The 27,945-nt window shown below is 40.1% G+C and overlaps 1 protein-coding gene across 1 annotated transcript; it reads right to left on the bottom strand.

The window, feature by feature from the left end:
* Positions 1–1,868: 1,868 nt before the first annotated feature.
* Positions 1,869–27,426, bottom strand: SYK (spleen associated tyrosine kinase). Its single transcript, XM_056848166.1, has 13 exons — positions 27,013–27,426; positions 25,483–25,643; positions 23,188–23,326; positions 19,455–19,542; positions 18,721–18,767; positions 16,247–16,315; positions 10,610–10,685; positions 8,692–8,869; positions 7,530–7,739; positions 4,707–4,893; positions 3,683–3,823; positions 3,249–3,361; positions 1,869–1,976 (listed from the first exon to the last, which is right to left on the bottom strand). Exons 1-13 carry the CDS (start codon positions 27,424–27,426, stop codon positions 1,904–1,906), a joined length of 1,896 nt encoding a protein of 631 aa, XP_056704144.1. The 3' UTR covers positions 1,869–1,903.
* Between the last annotated feature and the right edge of the window lie 519 nt (positions 27,427–27,945).

Below are 27,945 nucleotides of genomic sequence, written 5' to 3'. Positions count from 1 at the left end.
AATTCAGAAATGCTTCTTTCCCCAGCCAGTATGTATCACAGTTCTGATAAGGCAGGCCCGTTTAAATATTATGGGTTATTCTGAGGGCTACTGAAAAATTACTGCTGTGCAGTGAGTGCTCCTACTGCATTTATCAGCTCAATGACATCCAACTTCTCCATGCCAGTTCCCTTTACTCCTGAACTGTGCAGTGATTGCTGAGGAACACACAGTGTGTAGTCAAGCTGAAGTGCACAGTATAGGGCTTTAAAATATTATGCCCACTGTAGTCTCTCTGTTAGGCCTACAACGTTAAATGGCATCCTAAAAATAAATAAATCCAGATTCCAGAGCCCAATTATGGCTTTTGGTTGTGGATACCAGTGAGGAAAGTACTAGAGAAGGCCCATCTGTTTTTCCTAACTATAAAAGTGAATTTGATTACATAAACCAAGATTGAGGATATGGTGGAAAACAGCCCATAAAATAATATGGGACAGTATTGTATGCTTCTGTAGACTAAGCGCCATGTGGGGAAAATATAATGGGACAGAGACTGAGGCACGGGTCTTGCTTAAGCCAGCATGGTGTAGTGGTTAAGAGTGGCAGACTCTAATCTGGAGAACCAGGTTGGATTCCCCACTCCTCCACATGAGCAATGGACTTTAATCTGATGAACCGGGTTTGTTTCCCCACCCCTACACATGAAGCCTGCTGGGTGACCATGGGCTAGACAGAGTTCTGTCCAAATTCTCTCAGCCCCACCTACCTCACAAGGGGCCTGTTGTGGGGAGAGGAAGGTGACTTTAAGCAACTTTGAGACTTCTTAAGGTAGAGAAAAGCGGGGTATAAAAAACCAACTCCTCTTCTTCTTAATACATGAAAACATGCGCTCCACCAGCCTAGTGCAGGGATTAAAGTGCCAAACTAGCATCTGGGTTCAATCTCCAGTCTGCCATGAAGACTGATGAATGACTTTTGGCCAGTCATGCTCTCTCAGCCTAACCAAGAATGTACACCACCCTTAAGCTCCTCAGAAAAAGAGCATGACAAAAATGGACCGAACAAACAAAATAGTAATGAAAATGCATGAATAACCCAGGGAAGATATTCTGAAGCCAATCTAGGTAAGGGTCAAAATAGGTTTGATGTTAGATATACAACTGAACTCTCCCAGCATTTCTTAAAATGCTAACAGAAGCTGTGTGAAGGTCTAATATGGACTGGGTCAATAATGGGGGGGGGGGAGGAATGTGTAACTCTTTCCCTCCTATGATGTGGTTTCACCAACTTAAAGCAACCCCACTCTCCCACAGTTGTGGGAAAGGAAAAAGAAATATTTCCCCCCCTGAAGGCGAATAACATAATGGGGGGGTTTCTTCCTGTCCTGCATAGTCACAATCTAAACTAGCATGACTTGACGTTTCATCTAGTATGGTCGTTATTTAGAACAGATTATGGGCTCAGTTTTGGTTCAAAAGCAAACCCTGCATGGAGAACCCTGAAGAAAGTCTCTGAAAGTGGCAGTATTGAGGTTCCTTAACATTGACACTGAAAATCTCCTGATACTGCTATAAATATCCTAAATGCTGAAACAGCGTTTGGGGTCAGCCAATAGCAAAACAGTGATTTCAGACCCCCCTCCCAATAAAATCTGCACCAATCCAGAATTAGGAGGATAAAAATATAGCAAATGACCAAAGAGCAATTGAAATCACACATTAAAAACCACTTTCAGTGTGAAAAATGCTCTGAGAAACAGCCAAGGCAAAAGTGATTGCATAGCAAAGCTACATTGCTGCTGCCACTGTTGCTGGAGAGCAGCACCATCAAGAGAATCATTTTGGAAGACAAATCCTTTGCTGTTATCTGGCTCCGTGGCATCTTCTTTTCACAAATCGTATTAATCTCAGTCACAACACTTTCACTGTGCAATTTCATAGTGGTACTGGCGCAGCCTGAGCTCCACCGTAGAAAATCCTGGCCGATCATCAGCACTGCAAAAGAAATACAAGTATTTTTGTAGGGACTTTCTGCTTTTGCCTTTTTAATTTAAGGTCTGATTCCTTGCTAGCATAGGCTGAGGAAATTTCCACTCTTACATTATTAACACCAGCACTTACTGACCAGTATTTTCAGGGCCTGTTATTCATTTACTATGCACCAGTGAGTGCCTTATGATTCACCTTAACCTTTCCAATAGCAGAAGCAACAGCTAGGCAAAAGCTATACAATGGAATGACATGTTTTGGGGACACTAGAAATTGATTATGACCAAAAGGTCCCAAGTGTGCTGTTTTATCTAAAACAGAAGGGTGGCCACAAAGGAAACATAAACAAGAATGTCTCCCAGGATCAGGAATTCCTTTTGGAATTTGGTAGGCATGAACAAGTTCTTCATCTGCCTCCTAGTCCATGAGTGGGAATGGAAAGAGATCCAAAAGCACCCCTGAAAATACTTTGCCTTAAGTCAACTTTCTACGTAGTTTATACACATTCTCCAAGCATATTGAGGGTAGCTTGACAAAAGGGTACATCTGAACAAGAAACCCATGTGACATTCACGCAAAAGTATGCTACTTGTCTGGGAGTTCTTCCATATCTTCTTAAGACATTTGACCCAAACTGCTTTGTTCCAGATACCCACCATGAGTCAATGTTTGGCTGCAGTCACACTGGTGAACATTCGGTGAAGCTTTAGCAAGAGTTCCAGGGCAACTTCTTATTTGAAAGAATGGGTCCTGTTTATCAGTTATGCTAACAACGTGAAGAATATTGCTGTATCTTCTCCCATGGAAGCTGTGAATTTGCATTTTTCACTTTCCATCAAAATTGCTTGCAAATTTAAAAAACTATACCTACATTTAAAAGGTATGTTATAATTGGTTCTCAAGGGCCTTTTTGGTCCAGTGTTCTGCCTAATAGGCATTTTGTGGAAATGCCAGATTGTTAATCAGCAACTACTGCTTAGTGGTGAACACTGGTTGTTGAGCTGTGTAACAGTCATTTTGGAAAGCTTGATCCTACCCATCTGTATCCCATTTTGGCACTATCAGATGATTAATCACAAAAATTGTTGTTGTGCTATGGAACTGATCCATCGGTTATTCAACTTTCATGCTGGGGTTTTTTTGTGCTCACAAGAGCACACATACAATTTTACAGTAAAGTTAAAAACAAAGGGACTGGGAAGTGAAAAATTACGACAGAACCATGGTTGTAATCTAACACGCCAACATTTTTATCAGAAGATACATGATTATACTCACTCATATGTCCAGCACAATTTCATTAAATCATAGACCTCAAGTGGGCAAGCTGGTGGACGTTCCATTCGCTCTCCTCTTTCAATCATGTGAGAAACCTCTCCTCCTTTCATACCCTGCAACAGATAATTTATTGTACTGTAGGTGTCAGAATATTTGTGTCTTCAGCAGCAATCGGAACATCACAATTTACGGTTTATTTTGCCCCAGAGAGTAACTATATTCAACAATTTTAGAATACCTTCCTTGCCAATTAATCTTTTGCCAAAGTACATTATGGCTGCAATCCTAAAAACACTTTCCTGGGAACTGAGTTCTTCCCTTCAATAAAATGGGGTTTACTTCTGAGTAGATCAGATTAGGATTGCTCCCATTATTTTTTCAATTTTGAGTGTGCACTTTGGAATTATAATGGGAATTGCAATGAAGATACCTACCTTGTATGGCTTTTGACCATAGGAAAAAGCTTCCCACATTAACACACCAAAGCTCCAAACATCACTCTTGCTAGAAAATTTGAAGAAATTCATACATTCTGGAGCATACCACTTAACAGGCCATTTCCCACAATGTTCTGCCTACAATGATCCAAAAACAAAAGATAACAATATTAGCCATATAAAATAACACATTTGTATGTATTTGAGACTTTTAAATTCTACTGTTTCCTGGAGGCCTAAGGAAACAGTCCATGTGTCTACTGGATACTGCTTTTAATAGATGGGAGAAGGATGGATGGGCCCAGTTTTTACAGTGCAGCACCATGCCATGGGCTGATGTCAGGATGCCAGTGTCAATTTACTTGTTAGATAAAAATTAGTATGTAGATTCTCTTCTGCATAGATTCAGGAAACTGCTTTGGCTATCCTGTTAGATGATCCATGCCTGCCAAGAAAAAGGACAGCATGTTCCTCTTTGTCCTCCTAGACCTCTCATCAATCTTTGATGCCATTGAGAGAGGAATCCTTCTAGCCTGACTTGTCAGAGTGAGTCTGGGAGGCTCAGTATTATTATTTTTCTTTTCTGGCTTACAAGTATCAGTAGGTGCTCCTTGGGGACTTCTGCTGTGTCACTTGGCCATTATTTATTTATTTTAAACATTTATATGGCACCTTTCCACCCAGAGAGATTCACCAATCAGGGCTACAGTAATGACGAAAGGGGCTTATATACCCTGTCTTTCTCCCAGATAACAAGAAACCGGTGTGTGCGTGCGTGTGTCACAAAACTAAGAAGCTTTTTACAACAACAACAAAGTACAACGGTATCACATAATTATAACAGCCAGCATTAAAACAACATCCATTCTACAGACCCTTATTCCAAAGGTTCAACAAACTACTAAAACCATAAAAGAGTTCCAAAAGCCCTCTTGCAACTCTTATGGAATTGCAATAAAGGCAAAGTCCACAGTAACAACAAATCATAATATTGTGATGAGAAATTTCGGTCCAGATGTACCTTATAGTAATCATCAGAGCCAAGAGCTTTTGAAAGTCCAAAGTCACTGATTTTGGCATAATGTTGTGTAACCAGTAGCACATTCCTTGCGGCCAAATCTCTGTGCACAAAGTTGTTCTCCTCCAAGTATTTCATTCCCATGGAAACTTGATGAACCAGTTCTGTTATGTTCTTTTCTGTAACATCTCTAAAAAATTATAACTGGTTAACAATCTTGAATACATTTTCTTTATGCACTATGTGTTTACAAATGTCTCCAACAGCAGTAGTATTAGGGTTGCCAGGTCCTTCCACTCCACCAGCGGGAGGTTTTTGGGGGTGGGGTTAGGCGGCTGCACGTGACGTGCTTACATCACTGCTGGGTTTAATCCTGGAAGTGCCGCGTCATGAGGGACACTTTACCACTCAAACAGCGTTTGGGGGGTTTGAGTGATAAAGTGTCCCGTCACAATGTGATGCTTTGGGAGTAAACCTGGCCCTGATATAAGCATGTCACACGCAGCCGCCACTCCGAGCAACCTGCTGGATTAGTGGGCAATCGGCTGCCGATTCCAGCAACCTGGCAACCCTAAGCAGTATCCAAGAGGTGACTGCCAGTAACATCTGCTTGGTTTTGCTGTCTGCCTTCCCCTATATTTAGTGTGAGAGGCTTCGGCTGTTATGGACTGCTGCAGGGAACGGAAAGCATAGAAAGGCGGCTTGGCCAGCAGGGTACTGCAGTGGCGAAGGAAGGGGCTGAGCTTGGAAGCTGAAGCCTCCTCCTATTTCCCAGCAGGAGGTGGAGTCTGGGCCTCCAGGTCCCTCAGACCTCAGATGTGGAGGGGAGGGGTTGTGCTCACTCTGGTCATCCTCCTTTTTGTCTTTTCTGGCCCTCTCTCTGTACCAGCTCTGAGACAGAAGTAGCCCCAACCATCTACTCCTTGGCCTGAGACTGAGAGGGTTTAAATAGGCCTACGCAGTCTTACATGCTCCACCCCCTTGGGTTGATTGGGCAGCCTGGTGGATGGGCAGTAGTTTACCCACCACCACCGGGCAATTGGCAACCCTAATGGTAAGTGGGGGCATAGACTGGGATGGCAGCAGGGTGCCCTGCATGCTCCCAGACACTTAGCACAGCTACACAGTCTGAATGAGGTTTGTCCTCACCTGGCACCAGGTATTGGCTTGGGAGTCATTTCCAGGCTTGTGAAGTTTTCCTCCACAGACCTGCCCCTTGATCCCTAGAGCAACAGCATTTCTCTGGGATAAGAGTTTTCTGTTTTAGCATTGTCACTGGTTCCTGAAGCTACTGCCCAGCCTGGCAGAGAAACCTGCCCTACAAGAACTCTCCATCAATCCGCACTAGGCATCAGCTTGTACGTCTAAACTGAGTAATAATTTTATAACATACATAAAGGGAACAGAGAAATTATCAATACAAATGATGAAAATGGGCAAACAATTCACGATTGACAGCAGATAGAAGTGAAGAATGGCATATTTGTTTTTCCTAATACTGTCCCCCCCCCCCCCCGCTCAGTTAATCCTCAAGGCCAGCCCTATAATGTAGTTTAAAGATTCTACAATGGCAAAATAGAAAAGTACTTGCTCATCATTCATGACAAGGGATTCGTAGGTGTCTTTCATACAGGGGTAGGATTTTGGGATTTTTTTCCTGGTACAGTTGCAGATAAAACACAGCAACAATGGGGCTTCCACATGGCAGATTTCCCTACACTTTCCCTGCTCCAACTCCCCAGAAGTGGCCACCCCCCCTCCCTTGGACCACCGGAGCTTTTGAATTTTTTTTAAAAATAGATTGGCACAAAAATATTCTTATATTGATATACCATTGTAACAATAATTGTAGCATGTTCTCTAATTTCCCAGCTTGCATTTAAAAACAAAAAATCTCTAGCCCCTTCTCTTGAGAAGATATGTTTTTTCCTTATATCTCCACAAGAGAAGGAGCTAGAAACCTTTTTAAAAATGAAAGCTGAGAATTCAGAGAACCTGCTACACCTATTGGTATAGCAATAATGATATTCTAGTGCTGGTTGTTGTTGTTTTTAAAGCCCCTCGGGTGGCAGCAGGAAGGAATGGATGCTATGGCAACAGCATCAGGGAAAATGGCTGCCGTGCAGACCAGAAAATCTGAATTTACCCACCTACAAAGCAGACATCCTGGCTCTATTGTGATCTTCTCCAAAACTTTGGAGCAAAGCAGAAAGATCGCAGAAAAGCCAGAGAAACCCCAGAGCTGAACAAATATACCACAATACCGAAATAAAACAGGAGGGGGAAAAACCACTTCCTAAAAGCATTGAACTCAGAGCAGATAACCTATTAGGAAGACCCCATATAGTTTTCTATATAGAAAGGACATCTATGTAGGAAATACAGTTGTGAATTACTGAATTCAGGAAGTTGAGCTCCTGGCACGATTGAAGACTTGATAGCTTGGGATGAGCAATCAGGCTGCAAGAAGGAACAGTGTCCAAAGACAGATGTTAAAAGTCAGGTGTGCCCCTTTCTAATAAGCCATCCTTCCTTCATGTTCTCTGACAGCCCACTAAGTTTCACGAAGAGGAATAACTTCAGAAGTGTTACTGAATTTGACTGAACAGTGTGTTTTGTATAATCAAGGGTTCTCTCAGCTCAGCTACAAAATTTGAGAACACTTCAATTTATTAAGTGCTTATTTAGTTATAAACAGATGTTTCATATATCACCCACATTACATATTTGTGGAGTTCATTTAGGATTTTAATTTACATCATACACATTTTGTTTATTAAAGTTGAAAAATATAAGGAAAAATAATGAAGGTTTTTACAAACTTACCGGTGTTTTATCAAATATTTATTCAAGGGGCCAAGTTCAGCCATTTCCATTACAAGCATCCAAGACTCAGCTTCACATATCCCTATCATCCGGACTATATATGGGTTATCCAGTTGCTGCATTACATTTGCTTCTCTTAGCAGTTCATTCTTTAAGTCTGGATCATTACCTTCATTCTTGAGAATTTTCACAGCCACTGTCTTCCTACCTCTGCAAATCATTTCCAGGAATTGTAATTATATGCAGTGCTGTAAGTATTAACTTTTGGCATATTTAAAATATTTATACTCCACAGTTCAACCTCTATTGGTACAAAAGTCACCTCACAACAATGCCTAAAAACCATAAAATGGAACAACAAAAAACGCAACAAAACCTGTAAGCAGAAAAAAGCCCAGCCACTTGTAACCCACAAATATACCATAGCCATTCGTCAGTAAACCTCCAAAGTTGTCTGCAACAAAACTGCCATGTAAAGGCTGGCTTGGATAAGCAAAACAAGCCTCTCTGGGAAGGAATTCCATAACACTGAAGCCACTACTTGTGTTTCTGATGATGAGGGAATATAGAGCAGAATATCTATTAACAGCTGGGTAGGGCCCCACGGAAAAGATAGACATAGGCTCTACCCATCCAGTATTCCATCTCTGGATGGGGATGTGTTGTAGGCCGACACAGGAGAGACAGGCTACATTTCCTAGAACTAATCATAGGTATTGCACCTGCTTTACAGTACTCTTTCATAAGAGAGAAGGGGAAAAATACAAGGAACACTTTCTTTCCCAGCTGCATAGAACATCATCATGTCAGAAGATTTAAAACAATTCCCCCCAAAAAATAGGATAATGAAAACAAGTTTGATTGTATATAAAAACAGACAAAAAAAAAGAAGAAAACATGCCCATCCAAGAACATGCCCATTCGAAGAAGTGGACAGATTAGAAGCACTATCCTAAACTAAGTTATACCCTGTAAGCTCTACTGAATTCAGTGTGTCTTACTTCTGAATGAGCATTCATGGAATATGGTTGCTGGACAGAGGCCTTTTAAAAAGCAAGTCAGATTGGTTTGGGTTTCAAACATTTAGTATGAAGGAGTTCTACAGGAAGAATATTTAGGATGGAAGAACTAGATTATCGCGTATCAGTATTTCTCAACTTACTTTCTCATTTCATAGGTGCCTTTTTTTACAGTACCAAAGTTACCAGAGCCGAGTTCCTGGTCTTCCAGAGTCAGTAAATTTCTGTCAAGAGTGACATTTTTAGCTTTCATCTCTTCTGGGTCTGCATATGGACTTTCATAGACTGCAGTGTCCATGGGCAAGGCTTCCTTCTGATAGCCTATATGTTGAACGGGAGAACACATTTTCTGCCACATATTGTTGCAATCTATTTTCATACTACTCCCATTATTTCTGTGATAAGAACTATTAAACATTGGCTCTATTTCCTTCTACAGTTCCTGTCTCCACATCTTCTGCCATTCTTTATCTTATACTAGCAACCCCCCACCCACACATACACTATTTGGCATGTCTCTCCCATCTCCATTAATTTCTTCAGTAGGCTTCTCTGATATCATCCAATTCTTAGTTTAGTTGTATTCCTACTGTTATCTATGCCCTCCTACCCCATCCTCAACTGCTGCTTTTATGGTCATTGAATGTAGATTTTACATTTTCTAGACAGAGTCTGTGTCACCTCTATGTTTTGTACAGTGACTAGCGTATCACTAGTGCTAAGTAGAAAATCATAAATACTTAACAGCAGTAGCAAAAAGATAGATACTACTTAAATGACAATCTTGGGCTATTTATGTACCTATGTGGAATCTTGGACTATTTATGTACCTTTGTGGAATTTTGTAACATATCCAATTAACTGAGAGAAAGCAATAATATAGAACTAACCCTTTTTCTATTTAACCATCTGTAATTGGCAGTTAGATTTTGTGATGATTTTTCTTCAAGACTTTCTTCAAGGACTACCTAATTCTTATCTGTCACCATAGGATCGAAGCTATCACCAAATCAGCGATTAGTAAGATTTTGCCATGTATATAGGCAGGCAAAGAGATTTTTTTACAAAAGTCAGAACTCACAAGATCATTCCGTAGTTTAGGATTTTAAAAGACCTTGGTAGCCTTGAAAAAGCAACTGATTTCAGATCGTGATGTTGGCTTGTCTTCTCCCACCGTGCTCATTTGGGAGTACACCCAAACTGGCATTTTGACCAAACCTGATCTATGGTGCCTTACCTCTGAATGAATTCAGCACGCTCCCTCCCATTTGTTCTCAGTTTGTTTCTGAACTGAATTCAAGGAGCTGGTGATGACCTTTAAAGCCCTACACTGTTTGGGCCAAGGATACCGTAAGGACCACCTACTTGCATATGAAGCTGTCTGACCACTACAATCACTTTCCGAGGCCCTGCTTTGGGTGCTCCTGCCTTCTGTGTTTAGGAAGGTGGCAATATGAGAGAGGGCCTCTTGGTTGTGGCATCAAAACTGTGGAACTCCCTCTCCCAGAGACAGTCGGCTGCCCACACCCATCACTGTTTTCCAATGGAGGATGAAGACTTTTTTGTTACAATGATCACTCCTTCCTTCCCTATGTTTCAATTACTGGTTTTAATGTACATTTTATTTTTATTGTAATTGATTTTTAGATGTGTAATAATGTTCTGTTTTTGTAAGCCACCTTGGTGGCCCTGGTTTGGGGCAGAAAGGTGGTATATAATTTTTAAATAAATACATATATTTAGTCTTGTATGCTGCAATAATCAAGCCAATTTGATTTCTGATTTCCACATAGACAACCCCACTCTCAGTCCAATTTTACTTAGTTTACTTTTTGTCAAGAAGTATGTATATATGAAAATTCACATCTGTATATAGCATCCTGGGAGCCAGCATGCTGTAGTGGTTACGGTGTTGCAGTAAGACCTGGAAAACCCAGGTTCGAATCCCCACTCGCGTCATGGAAGTTTGCTGGGTGAAAGACACAAAATAAGTCCACAAACGGCAGAGCAGCTTCTTCTACACAATGACTGCTTTTAACCAGATATGAGATCACTGCCTACCTTTTTGTGGTTCATAAGTGTTAGATGTTGTAGGCAAAGCAGTATCGTCACAGTAGGCACGCGTAGGTACAGGTAACTATAGCATACAAACAGAATTTCGTCTCAGTGCATTGTGAGTGCCATTTGGGGATTCTAAGACATAAATTAAGCAGTGAGAGATGTAGGCAAGGATTAACACACAAGAAAGGGAGCAAAGCTTACCTAAATCTTCAGGTTATTTCTTGTGTAAATATGCCAGCCAAACACACACTGCTAAAGCATAAAAGAATTCTACAAGTACTACACAGCACTGTCTTATGAAGGAATTAACAAATGGCTTTGTATCAAATTATAATTATCAAATTATAACTCTCTTGAAGTAATGACCTTATTTCCAAATCCTGGATCAATCTAATACTGGAGCTGCTTAATATTTTGTTCCCAGTCTTTTATGTTTTTTTCCAGCTTCTCTTTAAGATTCATGCATTATATAGTCTATTCCCCAAAAATGTATGAACTTTAGAACAGTGACCTGGAGCCAAGTTTACATATTTAACACAACTTGAAATTACAGCAGTAGGCACAGGTTCATCTCCCTGGCCCCATTATTCCCTTGACTTTATTTTCCATATGGCTAAACAAAAATCTAAAACACTACTTCACATGAATTTCCTTGTGCATCCTGGCTACTCTTAGAAAGTGAAAGTCTTTCCCCACCATCTTTTACCTTATATCCTTTAAATGGAAATGCCTTCTATATACAAAACATGTGCTCTTCCACTAGAGTTGCCAGCTGATGGCTGGCACCTAGCACGAGTCTGGGAATGGGGGCATAGTGTGTGTGTGCCATCACATCAACTGTATGACATAATTTCTGGGGTGAACCTGGAAGTTATATCACTCAACTCAGTGGTTTCTGCTGAATTCTGCTGAATCAGAGTAGGATTCTGCTGAATACTAGAGTGGCATAATGCCTGGGTTCACCCTAGAAATTACATCACACTATCAACATGATAATGATTTTTGCATTTCACCCCCCCCCTCCGCTGGCCTATCAAGTGGTGGTGGTGGTTGAGGCTGCTGGTGGGAGGCAATTCTATCTTCCACTGGGTTCTGGCTCCTCTCCTTCACTTGTTGTTTTAGCACTAGTGTACAGATAAGCTTAAGTTTGATTTCCATAACACAATTTTATTTTAAAACAAATACATCTTGGGGCTTTTTGCTGGTAACCTGTTCTAGAGGAGATTTAATTTTTTTCCACTTTTGCTATGTATGTCAACTGTACTTTAAATGGCTTAGAATAGAATACTTGCACAGCATACGGTGACAAAATTAAACTTGCAGCTGGCGTCCTAAGAAGAACTTTAGTTTCATTATTAATTTAGCTCTTGTCTGGCTTATTTTCCCACATCTCTCAACAGCATTGGTTAGGAACCATTGAAGAAAAATTCCTGGTGATTATTGTATAATACCAGTGGTCACTGATGGAATCTTTAATATTGAAAATCAGCCACAGCTGGGTGAGGGAAATTATCAGTCAAATCTATTTTCCTTTTTCTAAAGAGGTAAATAGCAAACTAAATATGTTTACTAAAAATAATTAATATTAGTGGAACATCTTTCTAAAGAGATGCATTTATGATTTCAATAAGCTTTACTCTATAATCCTAAAACTGTTACTTATACATTGAAAGCTGAAATTTGTAATGATACTGGAGTACAAAATATACATGAATGGCATCTTTTATAACGAGTGTAGGAATATAATATTTGTTCCATGTTGTAAGTAAGCTGCCTGGAAGTATGACTTTAATGGTTTCATAGACAGTGGTGCCATATATTGTAAAGGTTAGTAATACATGCACATGCCCTTTGCAACTGACAGGTATGTTTTCTAATTGGCTAACTGCACCTACTGGTGATGAGCAGTTTCTGCTCAAACTGCGGCACTGATGTTTGGAAAGAGGAAGTGCAGACATTTGCATTTTGTCCAGAACCATGATCTCATCACCAAGAGAAACAGAGAAGAGATAGAATTCAACAAGATTTGAACACACTAGAAAAGTGGGCAGACGTGAACAAGATGCAATTCAACAAGGATAAATGCAGAGTTCTATATCTGGGTAACAAAAATGAGATGCACATTAACTGGATGGAGGATACACTTCTGGGTAGCAGTGTGTGTGAACAAGATCATGGGGTACAGGTGACCGTAAACTAAATATGAACAGCCAGTGTGATGCAGCGGCAAAAATGGCTAATACGATCTTGGGTTGTATCATCAGAGGCATAACATCCAAATCTCAAGATGACATGGTTCCCCTGTATACGACATTGGTCAGGCCACACCTGGAGCGCTGGTGCAGTTCTAGAGGCCTCACTTCAGAAAGAATGTGGACAGAATGAAGTGGGTGCAGAGTAGAGTGATGAGAATGAACAGGGGCCTGAAAACCAAGTCCTACAAGGAATGGCTGAGGGACTTAGGAATGTTCCATCTGGAGAAAGAAGAGGTTGAGGGAGGATATGATTATTCTCTTTGAATATTTGAAAGGCTGTCACTTAGAGGAGGGCAACGAGCTGTTCCTGTTGGCAACAGAGGGTTGGACTCCCAATAATGAGTTTAAATTACGGGCAGAAAGGTACCAACTGGATATTAGGGGGAAATTTTTTTTTACAGTAAGAGTAGTCCAGCAGGGGAACTGACTGCCTAGGGAGGTGGTGAGCTCCCCCTCATGGGCAGTCTTCAAGCAACGGCTGGACGAACACTTGTCAGGGATGCTTTAGGTTGATACTGCATTGAGCAGGGGGTTAGACTAGATGCCCTGAATGGACCCTTCCAACTCTATGATTCTATGATAAGATTTAGCCCTAATATACACGTGGCACAATCCTAAGCATGTCTACTCAAGTATTATTATTAATTGGGGCTTATTCCCAGGGAAGTGTCTTTAGGATTGCTGCCTAAGTTACTCTGAGCCAGACTAAACGTCCTGAGAAATAATTTTAACAGTAAGGCTTGTTAGAATTAATTAAGATTAGCATGCAGGAGAGACTCAATGTATTCTATCAACTGTTCACAGCAAAGGCAAGCATGGAAGCGAACTGTCCAAAAAACATGCACATGTCATTCTGCTGCACAGTCCCTAAGCATTCAGGCTAGTGTTTTTTGTGGTAGATAGAAACCAAGAGGTGACCAAGAAGCTGCTGGGGGGGAGGTCAAGTGAGTGGAGGGTGGCAAACGGGAGGAGGCAAGGAACATGGCTTAAATCAGCCATCACTTTTCAGGGGATCTCTGCAGCTCACATTGGAACCAACATGGACTGCACAGTATGAGGCAGGAACCACTCCTATACAAGCTTGTAGAACTGCCAGACTCCAAGACAAGTGGCAGTCTCTTCCCACAGCTCATGATGCTGACATCAAGCTCCAAGTCAGCAGTACAAGTTGAGGGGGGGAGGGAGAGACATGTACCTCCTATTACTTGGGGCAGCACAGTGAGGTGACCCTGACTATTATTACAGTTTCCTTTCTTAATACATTATACTTAAAAAAAGTTTTGGAAATCAAAATAGGGGGGAAGCCTTTCTAACACAAAAGAGGCCTGCCCCATGGTCAATTTTCTTTAGAGCAGTCATTAAATTTGCGTGGCACAGATCCTGAGCAGCAAAAAAGCTTGATAAGAAATGACAAAATACCTGTCAAACAGGTTTAGGATGACCAGCATTTTATGACAGGGTAGAAGTTATGCTTTGGATTATTATAAACCACCCAAAGGACTTAACTTGAGAGAAAGTGAAATTATGTTTTCCTTTGTCCTGAGGTTAAGTGGCATTTAATTATATGTAATCCTAAACAGCCTTCTAAGCCTATTGCAGTCAATGGGTCTAGAAAGGTGTAACTCTGTTTAGGATCACACTGTCAGTCTCCAGCTTGTAATGCTATTAACAATACTTGTCCATAACAACGATATCCTCCTGCTGCTAAACACAACCAGCAGAAGTGGGTGACTTCAGCAAAGTTTTGGAATTTGCGTTGAGTAACAGTTCTTGTGCAACAGCATTTGCTTGTCTTCTCAGAGTAGTGAAGGGCTGCAGGTAAAATGCTAAGTTCAGAATTTTTAAATGAACCAAACTTCTGTGCTGCTAAATAAAAACGAGATTGATCAGCACTAAAAGTACCAGTTAATAAAGGGGGGGGGGATCAGAATTCTGAATTGCAGTTCTTGCTATGGCACTCTGCTAGAGTCACACAAACGGATAATGGAAATTCCCGCTGACTGTGGCAGACGGCTTTGTTTGACATCACAGGAGCCTTCTTTCTGCTCAGTTTAACATCACTATACATTATGCACTACGGTTGCCTGCTTTGTAGTACATGGCCCCAAAAAGTGATGTGGCAAAAGAAAATATTTTTAGCAAAGGTCTGTGCTAGCTACGTTAACATGCTTCCATGCACACTAAAGGCACAATATTACTTAATGTTAAGACAAATTATTTCCTACCTTTTTGCTGCAAAGTAGAGAAAAATGATCCCAGTGAGCATAAATTCTGTTCTGAAGCTTATCTACCTGCTCTTAATCTACTCATTTCCCTTCCCTTACCAATTAGACTTCTTGATACTGCAAAGGCAATGTGTAGCAAGCTGTAAATGGTTTGATATTAAAAACAGATATTTTCTTAAAACTAAAGTTCACAGAACAAGAACATAGTTCTGCAAAGTAGATGAAAAAGCCATGTGTGTAAAAATTTGGTTCTTATTTTTCCTAAGATGATGATGCAAGATACCATTGCTCCTCCCATGGTAGCCATTAGACTGGACAAAAAATTACTTACAAAGGGCCAGCTGTGTAAGTCTATTATAGCAAAATTTAAAAAATGTCCAGTGGCACCTTAAAGACTAACAAAAACAAACACACAAAAAAGCTATCAAAAACAGCACCACTTCTAGGTTATTTGAGCTTCCAGTCATATTTCTACATTCTGCCCTGTGATGTGTGGGTGAAGCGAGTATCACTCACCTATGAATAATGTATAACACCCCCCTGCCCCCGAAGAGTACAAGGTTTTGATATTTTACTTCCTCTAAGTCAGGGATATGAACTGAGAGGGCTGGTTTTCAGATCTGGCCAGCTGCTGAAGTAAGCAGCTAAAGCAAGCAGCAGCTATCACAACTGGGGGAAAAGAGAAGGCTAGCATGACTTCTTTTTAAGAAGCAAGGACAAATGCATTATTCTTTCTGCTGTTTGAAGGAAGATCATTCACCCAAATTAGTAGTGTTTTAAACAGGCTACACTTAAAAGACTGAGATTTTAAAGTGAAATGCACATACCGGTATGATAGAGGAAAACTGGATCTTCCACTACACTAGTTTATCTGGTTTTTTCAATTCCCTTCTATGTAGACAATCTGGCACACATGAATGATGTTAAGTGCATGTCAGGAACAGATACTGGAATGTGTAACCACATTTAGTTTTGCGTTATATTAGCCATGGGTTAATTCTCTAAACTCAGGCCAGAAGTAAAAGCTAAAGAAAGTTGCCAAATGTGCACAGAATATTAGCAGCAAGGCACAAAGTCATTAAACCATCAAAGAGAGTTGTAAGTGAGGGTAAGTCCTTCCACGCATTTATAAACCTACGAAAGATCATTTTATGCACCTTCTTGCTTCCTGCCTTTGGGAAAGTGTATGATTTGAGTCTGGAGAAAATTCCACCTGTTGACAAAGTCTAGAAACCATAAAGGATATCAAAAGGATCAATAAGGGAATCAGGAAAATGTTAAAGTAGTATTTCATAAACATATGCCTATATTCTACAAGAGCAGTTGGTTTCCAAATGTTTTATCAAGAGTTGAATTCAATAGTGCTGTTTGTATCTTTTCCAGAGCTCACGCGTACCAAGCCTTCCCTTCAACAACACAGCTGACTCTTCCTTAAACCATTTTCTGCCTGTCTCTAACAAGCACGATCCATAAACCTAAAACTTTAGGTGATTACTACTGACCACTGGGGCCCATCATCTAATAATTTAAGAATTCCTATTCAAACACAATCTTGCCCTTTCTCTAAGAGAATCAGTTCCTTAAAACTGGATCTCAAATCTCATGTACAGGCAGGAGCCAACTAAGGAAACAATTTTATTTTGTTTAAAACATTTCCCACTCAATCAAGGTCCACAAGGCAGCAAACATAAAAACATTAAAACAATTAAATTACAGTTAAAAATATAAAATTCAATTAACAATGCATCAACAACCAACAGCATAAGGGCTGCTGGACAAAATAGTAAGGTCTTCAATTGGCTATTATGATGTAAAAATATATATAAAATGGGTGGAGGCTGAGTCCATCTTGCTTTTCAATTGGTGAAAAGGGAAGAAGGGAATCCCCTCTGGCCAACAAAAAGGGATACACTGTGGATCATGGGCCCTACATAAACAAATGCCATGTGAGATAGCATGTATAGCATATCTTGGCCAGTACATTTTAGTATCTTCTTTCTGATGTAAAAGACGATGCAGCTTTCTAGCTTTAATAAAATTCATCTGTGGCATGTTCTTCTTCAAAATGTTTGACCTCCTGCTGTACTTGTGCTAGTGTTGCTTACTTGACAACAGAAAAGTCAGTCAACCATCCTTATGAGTGTCTATTTAGAAAAAACAGATTTATCTACTGTATTTTTATCATGTCCTTTGTCAGGGCACCATACGTGGTTCTCCCGTCCTCTATTTTAACCTCACACCAACCCTGTGGGATAAGTGAGGCTGAGATTGACTGCCCCGGCCTCACCAGGTAAGCTTCATGGCTGAATGGAGATTTGAACCCAGGTCTCTGGAGTCCTAGTCTAATTCTAGCATATTGATTTTTTTGAAAGACTACTGAATGGGGAAATATCCATCATCTTTAATTTAAAAAACCCAATTCTACAGCTTCTTAGCCTGTTTGCCCTAAATAGGTCAATTTTGTAATACAGGACTTAGAATTAGAATGCAAACCAAATTGTATCTTTTATTTATTTGAAACCTTTTCTCTCTCTCAATCCTAATTCAAGCAATTAGCTGTGTGAATGGCTGCTTGAAACACAACAGTACAGAGACTGTTCCACATACATAGCAATGTGATTGCAGCCATTTTCAACATACTGCTGCACACTGCAGTTGGTGATGGTTTATTCTGACATAGTAAAAACTTCCAGAACCACATGGGAAAGCATTTCACAGCTGTGTTTCAAGCAAGCCCCATGCAGGTATTTGCATGGTGAACTGGGCCTAAGAGAAGTGTGGCTTTTTAATAGGGTTGCCAACTCTGAGTTGGGAAATTCCTGGGGATTTGGGGTGGAACCTGGGGAAGGCAGATTTGGAGAGGATATGGACCTGAGTGGAGCATAATACCATAGAGCAGCAATTGTTTCCAGGGGAACTGATCTCTGTAGTCTGGAGACCAGTTGTAATTCCAGGAAATCTCCAGCCCCCACCTGGAGGTTGTCAACCCTATTTGTTGAACAGACTTGTGGTCTTAAAATAGCACTCAGTTTTAAGACTATGTCATGCCTCTTTCCACGCTCATATGAGCATCAGGGAAACAAGTCAAGTAACTTTTAATACTTTCCTCTTTAAAATAAGCAAGAGGGGAAGCTTCAATACTGTTCAGTGCTGAAGATGGATAATTTAGTGCCTTGGTGTTCTAATCTTCAACTCTCCCTATCTCTTTCCAAATGGTCTCAATCACTCCCTTGTTTTCTGCCTTCCTTCCTTGCCTCTGACCTTCCTTATCAACATATTTACACCCCCTGTTTAAATTAATTTTAGATGTAGGAATAATTTCAAAGTAAATATATATGCAGAACCACTTTTTAAACTACTTATTCTGATTGTAGGACCTATTATATCCTTGCTTGGAATTTGGAAGATTTTGACATAGAATATACCTTATCCTGTATATAAGAGAAAGAACAAGTACTTACTTTGGTATACACCATTGCTGTAGTTATTTTCCCATAAATTAGGTGTTCCATAATCTTTAAAGACTGAGCAAATAACCTACATAATGAATGATGCTACTGTATGATTATTATAAAATCTCATGATGTCATTAAAACAGTCATTTTCATTTTTGACCAGTACATTTTCTTACCTTCATACGACCAGGAAGTGGTGGGCAGGGTCTAAGATCAATATTGCCTACGATAATGAAATATACTAATTACTACAAAAATTTAAATTGCTGCTCCTACCAACAGGAATTATGTGGACTGCCAAAAAGACAAATCAGTTAGTTCAAGATCAATTCAAGCCTGAACTTTCCCTAGAAGCTAAAATGACTAAACTGAGGCTATCGTATTTTGGTCACATTATAAGACAAGAGTCACTGGAAAAGACGATAATGCTAGGAAAAGTTGACTCAATCAAGGAAAACTCCCCCCCAACACACACACAACAGAGCTTTATTGGAGAAAAGTCATGTGAAAAATATTCACCAGGGATTCTGAAGGTTCAAACAGATATAAACTACATTTTGCATTGAGTGACGCAAGCTGTGATAAATAGCCTTGCTATCTTATTCTCCTGGCACCAGCATTTCACAGCAATAATGATTTTTACAATACTTTCTCCAAGATAACTCTGCCATACTTGTTTAATATGGGATTGTGCTTCTTATTTAAGCAAGAGCCTTTCTGGGATAATTCAGACATCTCACAGAACACAAAAAATGGGTGTTACTATCTTCCAGTGACAGGAACTAAAAGGGATGGGAACTGAAGTTATAGAAGAATGATCCATGTGGTTGTGTCACAGGCAGTGTCATATGGTTAAGAAAAGATGTGACAAATGGATCCATATTCTACAATTAACAGAAAAAATACTCACCATTTATAGGGTGAAAATTTGGACTTGGAACTGGATCTTTAAGGATTCTTAATAGCCCATCTGCTTTGTAAGAATAATGTTCCACTAGCTATCAAAATAAAACATAAGAAAGATTAGACGAGCAATCCAATTATTACTGGTGGTGTGCAAAGTTTTGGTTTTGAGTAGCAAATTCAGCACAGTTGTTCATTGTATGTCTACTCCTTAAGGGTCCCATGGAGTCCCTGTGGCTGCTAGGCTAACCAATTTATTCATGACATCCCTTCTTCATGCCACTTGCTGCTCTGAGGCCCCTGCTTCTCAAGGATTCTGTTCTTTGATAGGATATGTAATGTGTAATCCTTCCAGTGCCACTGCCAAAATAAGTGAGTGTGATAGGAAGAAGGGTAATCCTGCAGACAGCAACAGACTGCCTGGAGTGGGGAAGGCAGAAACTGGAGAGATGTTGTTTCATGCCACCTTCACAATTTGGCCGTTGCGCATGTGTTAAGGCGCTGTTGAAGTGACAGAGTACACAGATAGAGCAAGCATTGCTCCTGTTAGCTGACAAATCCATCCATATTCACTGGGAAATACTCAAACATCATCCAAGATGTTAAGTCCGCGTGGGAAGGATTCACGAGATCCGATACGGAGTTCAACAACACAGCTTTATTTTGTCGAAGGCTTTCACGGTCAGAGTTCATTGGTTCTTGTAGGTTATCCGGGCTGTGTAACCGTGGTCTTGGAATTTTCTTTCCTGACGTTTCGCCAGCAACTGTGGCAGGCATCTTCAGAGTAGTAACACTGAAGGACAGTGTCTCTCAGTGTCAAGTGTGTAGGAAGATATAGTCAGAAAGGGGTTGGGTTTGAGCTGAGTCATTGTCCTGCAGAAGTAATGTGCTAGTCATTGTCCTGTAAGTATCAAGATAATGTGCTGATGACGGTGTGGTATGTTAATATGGAACCATTGTATCCTGAAGTGATCTGTTAATGTGTGAAGTCCAAAGCTAATCTGCATGGCTATTGTTGACTATAGTCTTTGTTAGTCTGCAGGTTTTTTAGGACAGGAAGTCCTATGGGAGACTGTTTTTCCTGAGTTTTCTGATTTTTGTTTGGTTTAATGGCCCTTCTGATTTCATTCTTGGAATAGCCGTTTGCTAGCAGTGTGTGATTTAGATGATTAGTTTCTTCCTTGAGAAACTGTGGTTCACAGATCCGTCTTGCACGGTCCATTAATGTTTTGATTATTCCTCTTTTCTGTCGGGGGTGGTGGTTGGAGTTTTTGTGTAAGTATTAAGTATTATTAAAGGAGTCACTGATAGGATGGAGAAACTTTTGAAAAAACATAACCTACAAACAGTGTTTAAACCCACCAAGAAAATACAACAAATGCTACGATCAGCAAAAGACAAAAGAGACCCCCTCACCTCTGCAGGAGTATATCGTATACCTTGCAGCTGTGGAGAAGTTTACATCGGGACCACAAAATGCAGCATACAAACAAGGATAAAAGAACATGAAAGATACTGCAGACTTGGCCAACCTGAGAAATCAGCAGTGGCTGAACATGGACTGACACAAACAGGACACAGGGTCTTATTCCAAGACACTGAAAGACTGGACAATTCTACCAACTATTTTGTTAGATTGCACAGAGAAGCCATTGAAATTCATAAACATCAGCACAACTTTAACAGAAAAGAAGAGAGTTTAAGAATGAATAAGGCTTGGCTTCCTGTCCTAAAAAACCTGCAGACTAACAAAGACTATAGTCAACAATAGCCATGCAGATTAGCTTTGGACTTCACACATTAACAGATCACTTCAGGATACAATGGTTCCATATTAACATACCACACCGTCATTAGCACATTATCTTGATACTTACAGGACAATGACTAGCACATTACTTCTGCAGGACAATGACTCAGCTCAAACCCAACCCCTTTCTGACTATATCTTCCTACACACTTGACACTGAGAGACACTGTCCTTCAGTGTTACTACTCTGAAGATGTCTGCACAGTTGCTGGCGAAACGTCAGGAAAGAAAATTCCAAGATCACGGTTACACAGCCCGGATAACCTACAAAAACCAACAGCTTTATTTGATTTCAGCACAGAACTAACTTACACACTGAACATGCCCTGCTTATATGCCCCCCTGGCCGCCTGCGGCCACTCCCCCCCCTGATCTGTGATGGGGGGGAATACCCTCTCAGTGACCAATGGAACATGCTGGCTTGGGGCCAATAGGATCCTTTTGCTTAGCCAATAGGGCGAGCGGGGTTTAGGATCCTTCATGCGGAACTCAAGCTCCTAAGTCTCCCCTTGCTTACTACCCTACTAAATACATACACAACACAAGATATCATACCTACTTTTCCCTGCATCTCCATACAGGAAAAATGATCACATTATTGTTTAATTACCCATATTAAATCTGGCAGATAGGGATCACAAAGCATCTGCTCTGTGCTCTGAAGTAAAAAATGAATAATTATGTCTGTGCCACTGTACAAATTCAGACCACTTGTATACACACACACATTTCTTATGCACAAGCAATCACTGAGCTACAGCAGCATGCAAATGCTGTGGCTGGAGTGGCCATGTTTACTCTCCTGTGTCTGAACTTGGCAAAAGGAACCTTGGCTGTAGGTGGGGACCAGAACCCTTTCTGGAGTGTATTATACTTCTAGGACAGGGAGGTGCATACCTTTGTTCCCTCTCTTGATGTGATCTGTGTATTGGCAATGGCTGCCTGACATCAGGGGGCCATGACCTCATCAGTCTGCATTAGGTGGCTGCATCTCCTGTGAATGGTTGCTGGGGAGTATGGCACAATCACTGTGCTCTCTGCAGAGTGCCCAGGGGTGTTTCTATTGATTATTTTCTCTTGGTGGAGCAAGAATAGGATACTGGCTAGCACCGTTGGGGATACTTTGCCATTGGAGATGGGAACTCAGATCTATGTCTACAATACTAAATAATATTTCTTTGCAACCAGTGCTTCAGAATCCTTCTTCTCCCCTTCAGAAGGGGGCATTAAAATATATTTGTCATTTACACGTGAAAATGCCATTCTATTCTAGGATGCTTGCAATTTGCTCAACTACAAAAAATAGCAAAAATTCACTCAAAATGCAGAAACATTATTATGGATTGAATACAAACTTTCTGGAAACAGAGTGACTCTGTGAAAGGGATTTTTCTTTTCCCTTCCTGTACAAACCATTGCATCCCATGAAAATATACTCCTAAAAGTGACAGCACAGGATACGGAGCAGATCTGCAACAAGACTGAACAAGTGGCATAAATCTCATGACTTCTGGGAACAGAACAAGTTTGTAGAAGTGATCTTTGCTCCCTTCTGCACCTTCTGCTATGATAAGCCACTAAAAGTCCAAGGAACTTCAGGAATGGTGTGGGATGTTGCACAGGGGATGGCAGCAGAAAGGGGAAATTGGCAGGAATACCACATGTACTCACTTGCTCTGTTTGCAGAACAGCTTATGGAAGAAGAGGGAGAGTTATTTCTATCACTTTTTCATCTTGCAACAGCCCCATGTGCACCAATCCAGACCATTCCCAAGAATCCCAACCTACAGGAGCAGCTTTTCAAGGGTGTAGGAGGTTGCATTGAGAAGGGATATGTGACAGAGATTCCTTCTTTAATTTCCTTAGTTTACAGATGACTGGAACCAGTGTACAAATTAACAGATAGCTGAGTGATTGGAATTTGACAAACCTGGCACAGTGTATCAAATTTCTTTCCTTCAGGGATTGAGAGCTTTCCCCTCTTGTCTTTATCAATGCGATAATGAACTACCCTTCCTTCATGAAGAAAACAGAGAGCAAAGGATCCACTGGTGTCTTTTTCCCTGATTCTGCAAAAACAAATCCAAGTGGGGAGGAAAGCATGGAGAAAAATGCTTAAAAAGACAAGTATGGGGCTAGCCGCAGAAATAAAACAATAGCCTAACAGTGTTCATCATTAGCTCGTATTATATCATTTGGATTCTTAGCCATTTAGTAAGTAAGTGAGTAAATATTTATTTGTAGATAGCCAAAGGCTTTTACAAGGTATATTAAATTATAAAACAAGAAGATTATACAATAAAGATAAAAGATAAAATACAAAATGCCATATAAGATGATAAAATACAATATAATTAAAATATATTTTAGCTGACCATCGGTTCTGGCTAGTTACATTCTTTGGCACCAGTTTGGCTCTTATCTTTCTAGATGCTAGAGTAAAAAGTTACATCCTGTAAGAAATAAATGAGTTGGTATCTGACAATAAAAATACTAATTTATTGGTTTAACCCAGTTAATATGGTATGAAGGAATTTTTACCTAGGATTACATAAAGAGGACAAGCTAAAATATAATGGGATAAATCCTCTACAGCAGAACCACAAACGCAAATACATTGTGCTATTGGTACTTTATTATATCGTCCATCCAATATTGCAGTTTGCATTGTTTGAAAGTGTAGAGATGTTAAAACCATTCTGAGCTTTTGGATTGAGATATCAACTAGATATTTGGTTCTAAGATGGTGTTTTTTATTAATTTAAACCATGGAGAAGACTTAGATTGGAGAATTAATGAGCTCTCAATCAGAGCATCGCCCTTATATACCCAATCGTGCAACGTAGAACTATCTGTTGAAGCACCCACCAGGTCATTGGGGACAGAATAACGGAAAATATTATTAATAATACAAAGGCGAGTTGAATCCTTGCTCAGCAAGAAATTAAAGGATTGCTCACTAAATGAATTTATGTTAGCATTTTTGTTTTTCTTCCAAAGTTTTAGGATGGCTATGTGAACACGGGCTCTAAGAGGATTGAAACGTCTAAGTGTTTTACAAGTGCAAGCTTATCTTGATTTATGCTTCTCACACTCCATGCATTGAACAGCTTTGGACTTTCTGAAGATTTCCATGGACATTTAGTAGACAATTGTATCATTGGTGGCTTATAGGTTTTTAGTATGCTTTTATATTAGTATCTTGTCAAGTGCCAAAATTATTGATCACATCAGATAATTTGGATACTCATTGCAGAATAAGGAATGTCATTTTTAACTGTAAACCACATTTTAATATATTTTGAGAGGAAAATAACAAAAAGAACAAATTCCAAGTACATTAGTAAGCTTTCTGTCTGAGAAGGTGAACATTTCTGAAGATCTAACCAACATCAGTGCCTTTCATTAACCCTCCTGGTTGGCATTCTCCCTGCCATACTACCAGAGGGCTTTCTGAGGGCTTTTTAAAACAAATTGGTAATTGTTTTTTATCTGCTAAATGTTCAAGCCTAACAACAACAACCTGTACAGTCAAGAATCCCATCCCTTGGTAACCCAAGAAAGGGCCTTCACAGTTTTGGCCCCAAAGTTTTAGGACTTGCTCCCAAAATATATTGTTACCCTTTCATCACTGTCTTCTCCTAGCAAGTGGAGACTTTTTTCTTTTGTTTGGCATTTCCTCAATGACCTCTCCTTCCTGCCCTATATTTTAAGTGCTAGTTTAACATTGTGTGTGAGTGTGTGTATACCACAAATGTGTGTATTTACCACAAATAGCTCTCAGCCAACCTCAGACCCACGTATCTGAAGGGACTGTCCATCCATTTATGAATGTGCATGTTTGTTGAAGATGCTGTCTCAGAGTGGCACAGCTGGCCATATCCCATAGCTATGGATCAAGGTCTCTTCAGAGGGTGCAAGATCCCCTTATAAAGCCTTCAAGAGCTTATAAAAACTGTTTTACTTCAGAGATCATTTGTATGGATGATAGGAATTTGTGTCTTTTCTGTTGATGTTAGGAGGCAAAATTATTCAGATCTGGTACTCCACAAGAATGCCCATTCAAACAAGCCATAAAATCAATAGGTGCAAGGCTAGATAGATGGATATGCACATGCATAAAGATATTTTATAAAATTCTGAGGTTCATAAGCTATAAATGTCACAGAGCTCTATTTGGTTCGTCCATCACTCTTCAGAACATACAGGGAAAATATTTACTTACAAAAATTTCCCATTGGTCCTTGTGCCTAGAAGAATGCGTTGCTCTGATTCAGTTCGAGATATTATCCCATGGAACCAGGGCATCCTCAAATGTGCCGTTGTAGCAATCAATTTCTCTAGCTGAGGTTTCTGACTAATAATCGCTTGATCCAGAGCATAGCCCTGAACAGTGAACGAAATGGAAAAAATATGTAAGATATACCATTTTCTGTAAGACTAAAATATAAACAATTCTAGAAGCGCTGCTAAGAGCTGGATAACTTGGCCATACCCAACATTTTTTGCTTTCTAGATTTATAAGTAACTGGCTCAGCAACATCTGAAATCATGGTTTAAAAAAATAACATGAATCATGATGAGTAGCAAAATAAATGAGTACACTTCAAGTCTGCTAAATATGTTCAACATTTGTCGAAGGCTTTCACGGTCAGAGTTCATCAGTTCTTGTAGGTTATCCGGGCTGTGCGACCATGGTCTGGTATTTTCTCTCAGTGTCAAAGTGTGTTGGAAGAGTAATATATGTAGTCAGAAGGGGGTTGAGATTGAGCTGTCATTGTCCTACAAAAGTATCAAAGGTAATGTGCTAATCATTGTCCTGTAAATATCAAGGTAATGTGCTAATTAGGGTGTGGTATGTTAATGTGGAGCCATTGTATCCTGAAGTGTCAACAGATCACTTCAGGATACAATGGCTCCACATTACAATACCACGCCCTAGTTAGCACATTACCTTGATACTTACAGGACAATGATTAGCTCATTACCTTTGATACTTTTGCAAGGCAATGACTCAGCTCAAACTCAACCCCCTTCTGACTATACATATTATCTCTTCCAACACACTTTGACACTGAGAGACACTGTCCTTCAGTGTTACTCCTCTGAAGATGCCTGCCACAGCTGCTGGCGAAACGTCAGGAAAGAAAATACCAAGACTACGGTCACACAGCCCGGATAACCTACAAGAACTGATGTTCAACATTGTTCAACATTAAATATGTTGAACAATCTAATCTCTTAAATAAAAGCAAGAAGACTGCAAGCAAACCCATCATCCAGGAATGATTACTGAATAATGGGGCTGGCTAGTGCTTTTTTGGTCAGGGATTGAGAAAAGAAATTAGCTTGCTAATGCAAATAAATGTCATAATATTCTGCAAATATAAAATGCAAGCTATTGAGGCTAGAGAGAAAGCCAACTATAATGGTATTTCTGTTGAGTGGAAAATTAACCACTGACACCTGAGAAGGTTTTTGTGCCCCTTGACATGTCCAAGGTTTCAGTTTATATCTTTCCATCCTTCCTTCTCCTTACTCCCTCTATATATTGCCATCAAGTCACAGCTGACTTATGGCAACCCCATAGAGTTTTCAAGGCAAGAGACTTTGAGTGATGGTTTGCCATTGCCTGCCTCTGTGTCACGAACCTGGTATTCCTTGGAGGTCTCTCATCCAAATACTAGCCAGGGTCAGCCAGTCTATATACCCTGTACAAAAAAAAAAAAAAAAAAAAAAAGACAGCTAGAATTACCTGTAGGTTCCATGTTTGTTTGACATATTCCTTGATTAGATTGTCCTTTAAGTCCTCAAATGGACTTGTTTTTGGTTCCACTCCTGGTGATCGATTACAGGGTTTCTTGAGAAGGCAAACAAGACCATCAACTTCATCTGAGTGGTAGTTAATGAGTTCTACAGGACTTCTGTGAGATCTTCCTCCTGCAATGGCATAAGAGCCATTCATTTCCCCCTCAATTGTGTAATGATAAACTTTGCCATCATAAACCAGGGACAAGGCATAGCCTCCCAGAAAGTGTCGGCTCTTTCGCAGTAAGTACAATCCATTGCTCAGCCCTCCTTGCAAAAGGTAATCTTCAGCTTCTTCACGTGTGATATTGCCAAAGAAATAGGGGAGGTGACTGTTAGAATTAACATTACCAGTGGCCATTTTTTCTTAAAACCTTGTAGCATTTAATGTGGACCTAGAAGGCAAGAAGAAATAAAAGTCTGAGGAGAAGCTATTTCACAAGGCAAAACAAAGTAGTAAAACTGAATGCAGTTCACACATACACAAACATGTTCTACATTGTACATTTTTATTTTAAGTTACTTTGAGAACTTTTGGGGGGTCACAAGGTGGGATATACTACTTAATAAGAACCTCATATGTTACCAAAGCAGTAGTTACCAAATTACAGAAAGCAGCATTTCGGTGACTACCACAATATCATGGCAATATGTGAACTGAACCCCAGTTGGAGACAAAGCCATAGTACTTATTGTTCTCTTGCCATTGCTTACCAAACTATTTCTATACATATGTACTCATCTGGACCAGAGTTGGTCACCTATTAACAGCAGGATGAACTTTGTTGGTAAAAATCACTCATATCTGATCTGGCAGATGCCATTTTGAAAACAGTTACAATTACAGGATGTTATTTAAAAAACTGCCTGATCTAATTCA

This window comes from Euleptes europaea, chromosome 4 (genome assembly GCF_029931775.1).
Source record: "Euleptes europaea isolate rEulEur1 chromosome 4, rEulEur1.hap1, whole genome shotgun sequence".
NCBI classification, from domain to species: Eukaryota; Metazoa; Chordata; class Lepidosauria; order Squamata; family Sphaerodactylidae; genus Euleptes; species Euleptes europaea.
This window is presented reverse-complemented; position numbering and strand designations above follow the sequence as displayed.

Excerpts from the sequence above, each read along its gene's own strand:
- SYK (XM_056848166.1), bottom strand. The coding sequence starts at position 27,426 with ATGGCCACTGGTAATGTTAATTCTAACAGTCACCTCCCCTATTTCTTT. Across the intron at positions 23,327-25,482 it reads AGGACCAATGGGAAATTTTT|AATCAGGGAAAAAGACACCA; the intron begins GTAAGTAAATAT and ends TTGTTTTTGCAG. Across the intron at positions 18,768-19,454 it reads AAATTTTCACCCTATAAATG|GCAATATTGATCTTAGACCC; the intron begins GTGAGTATTTTT and ends TCATTATCGTAG.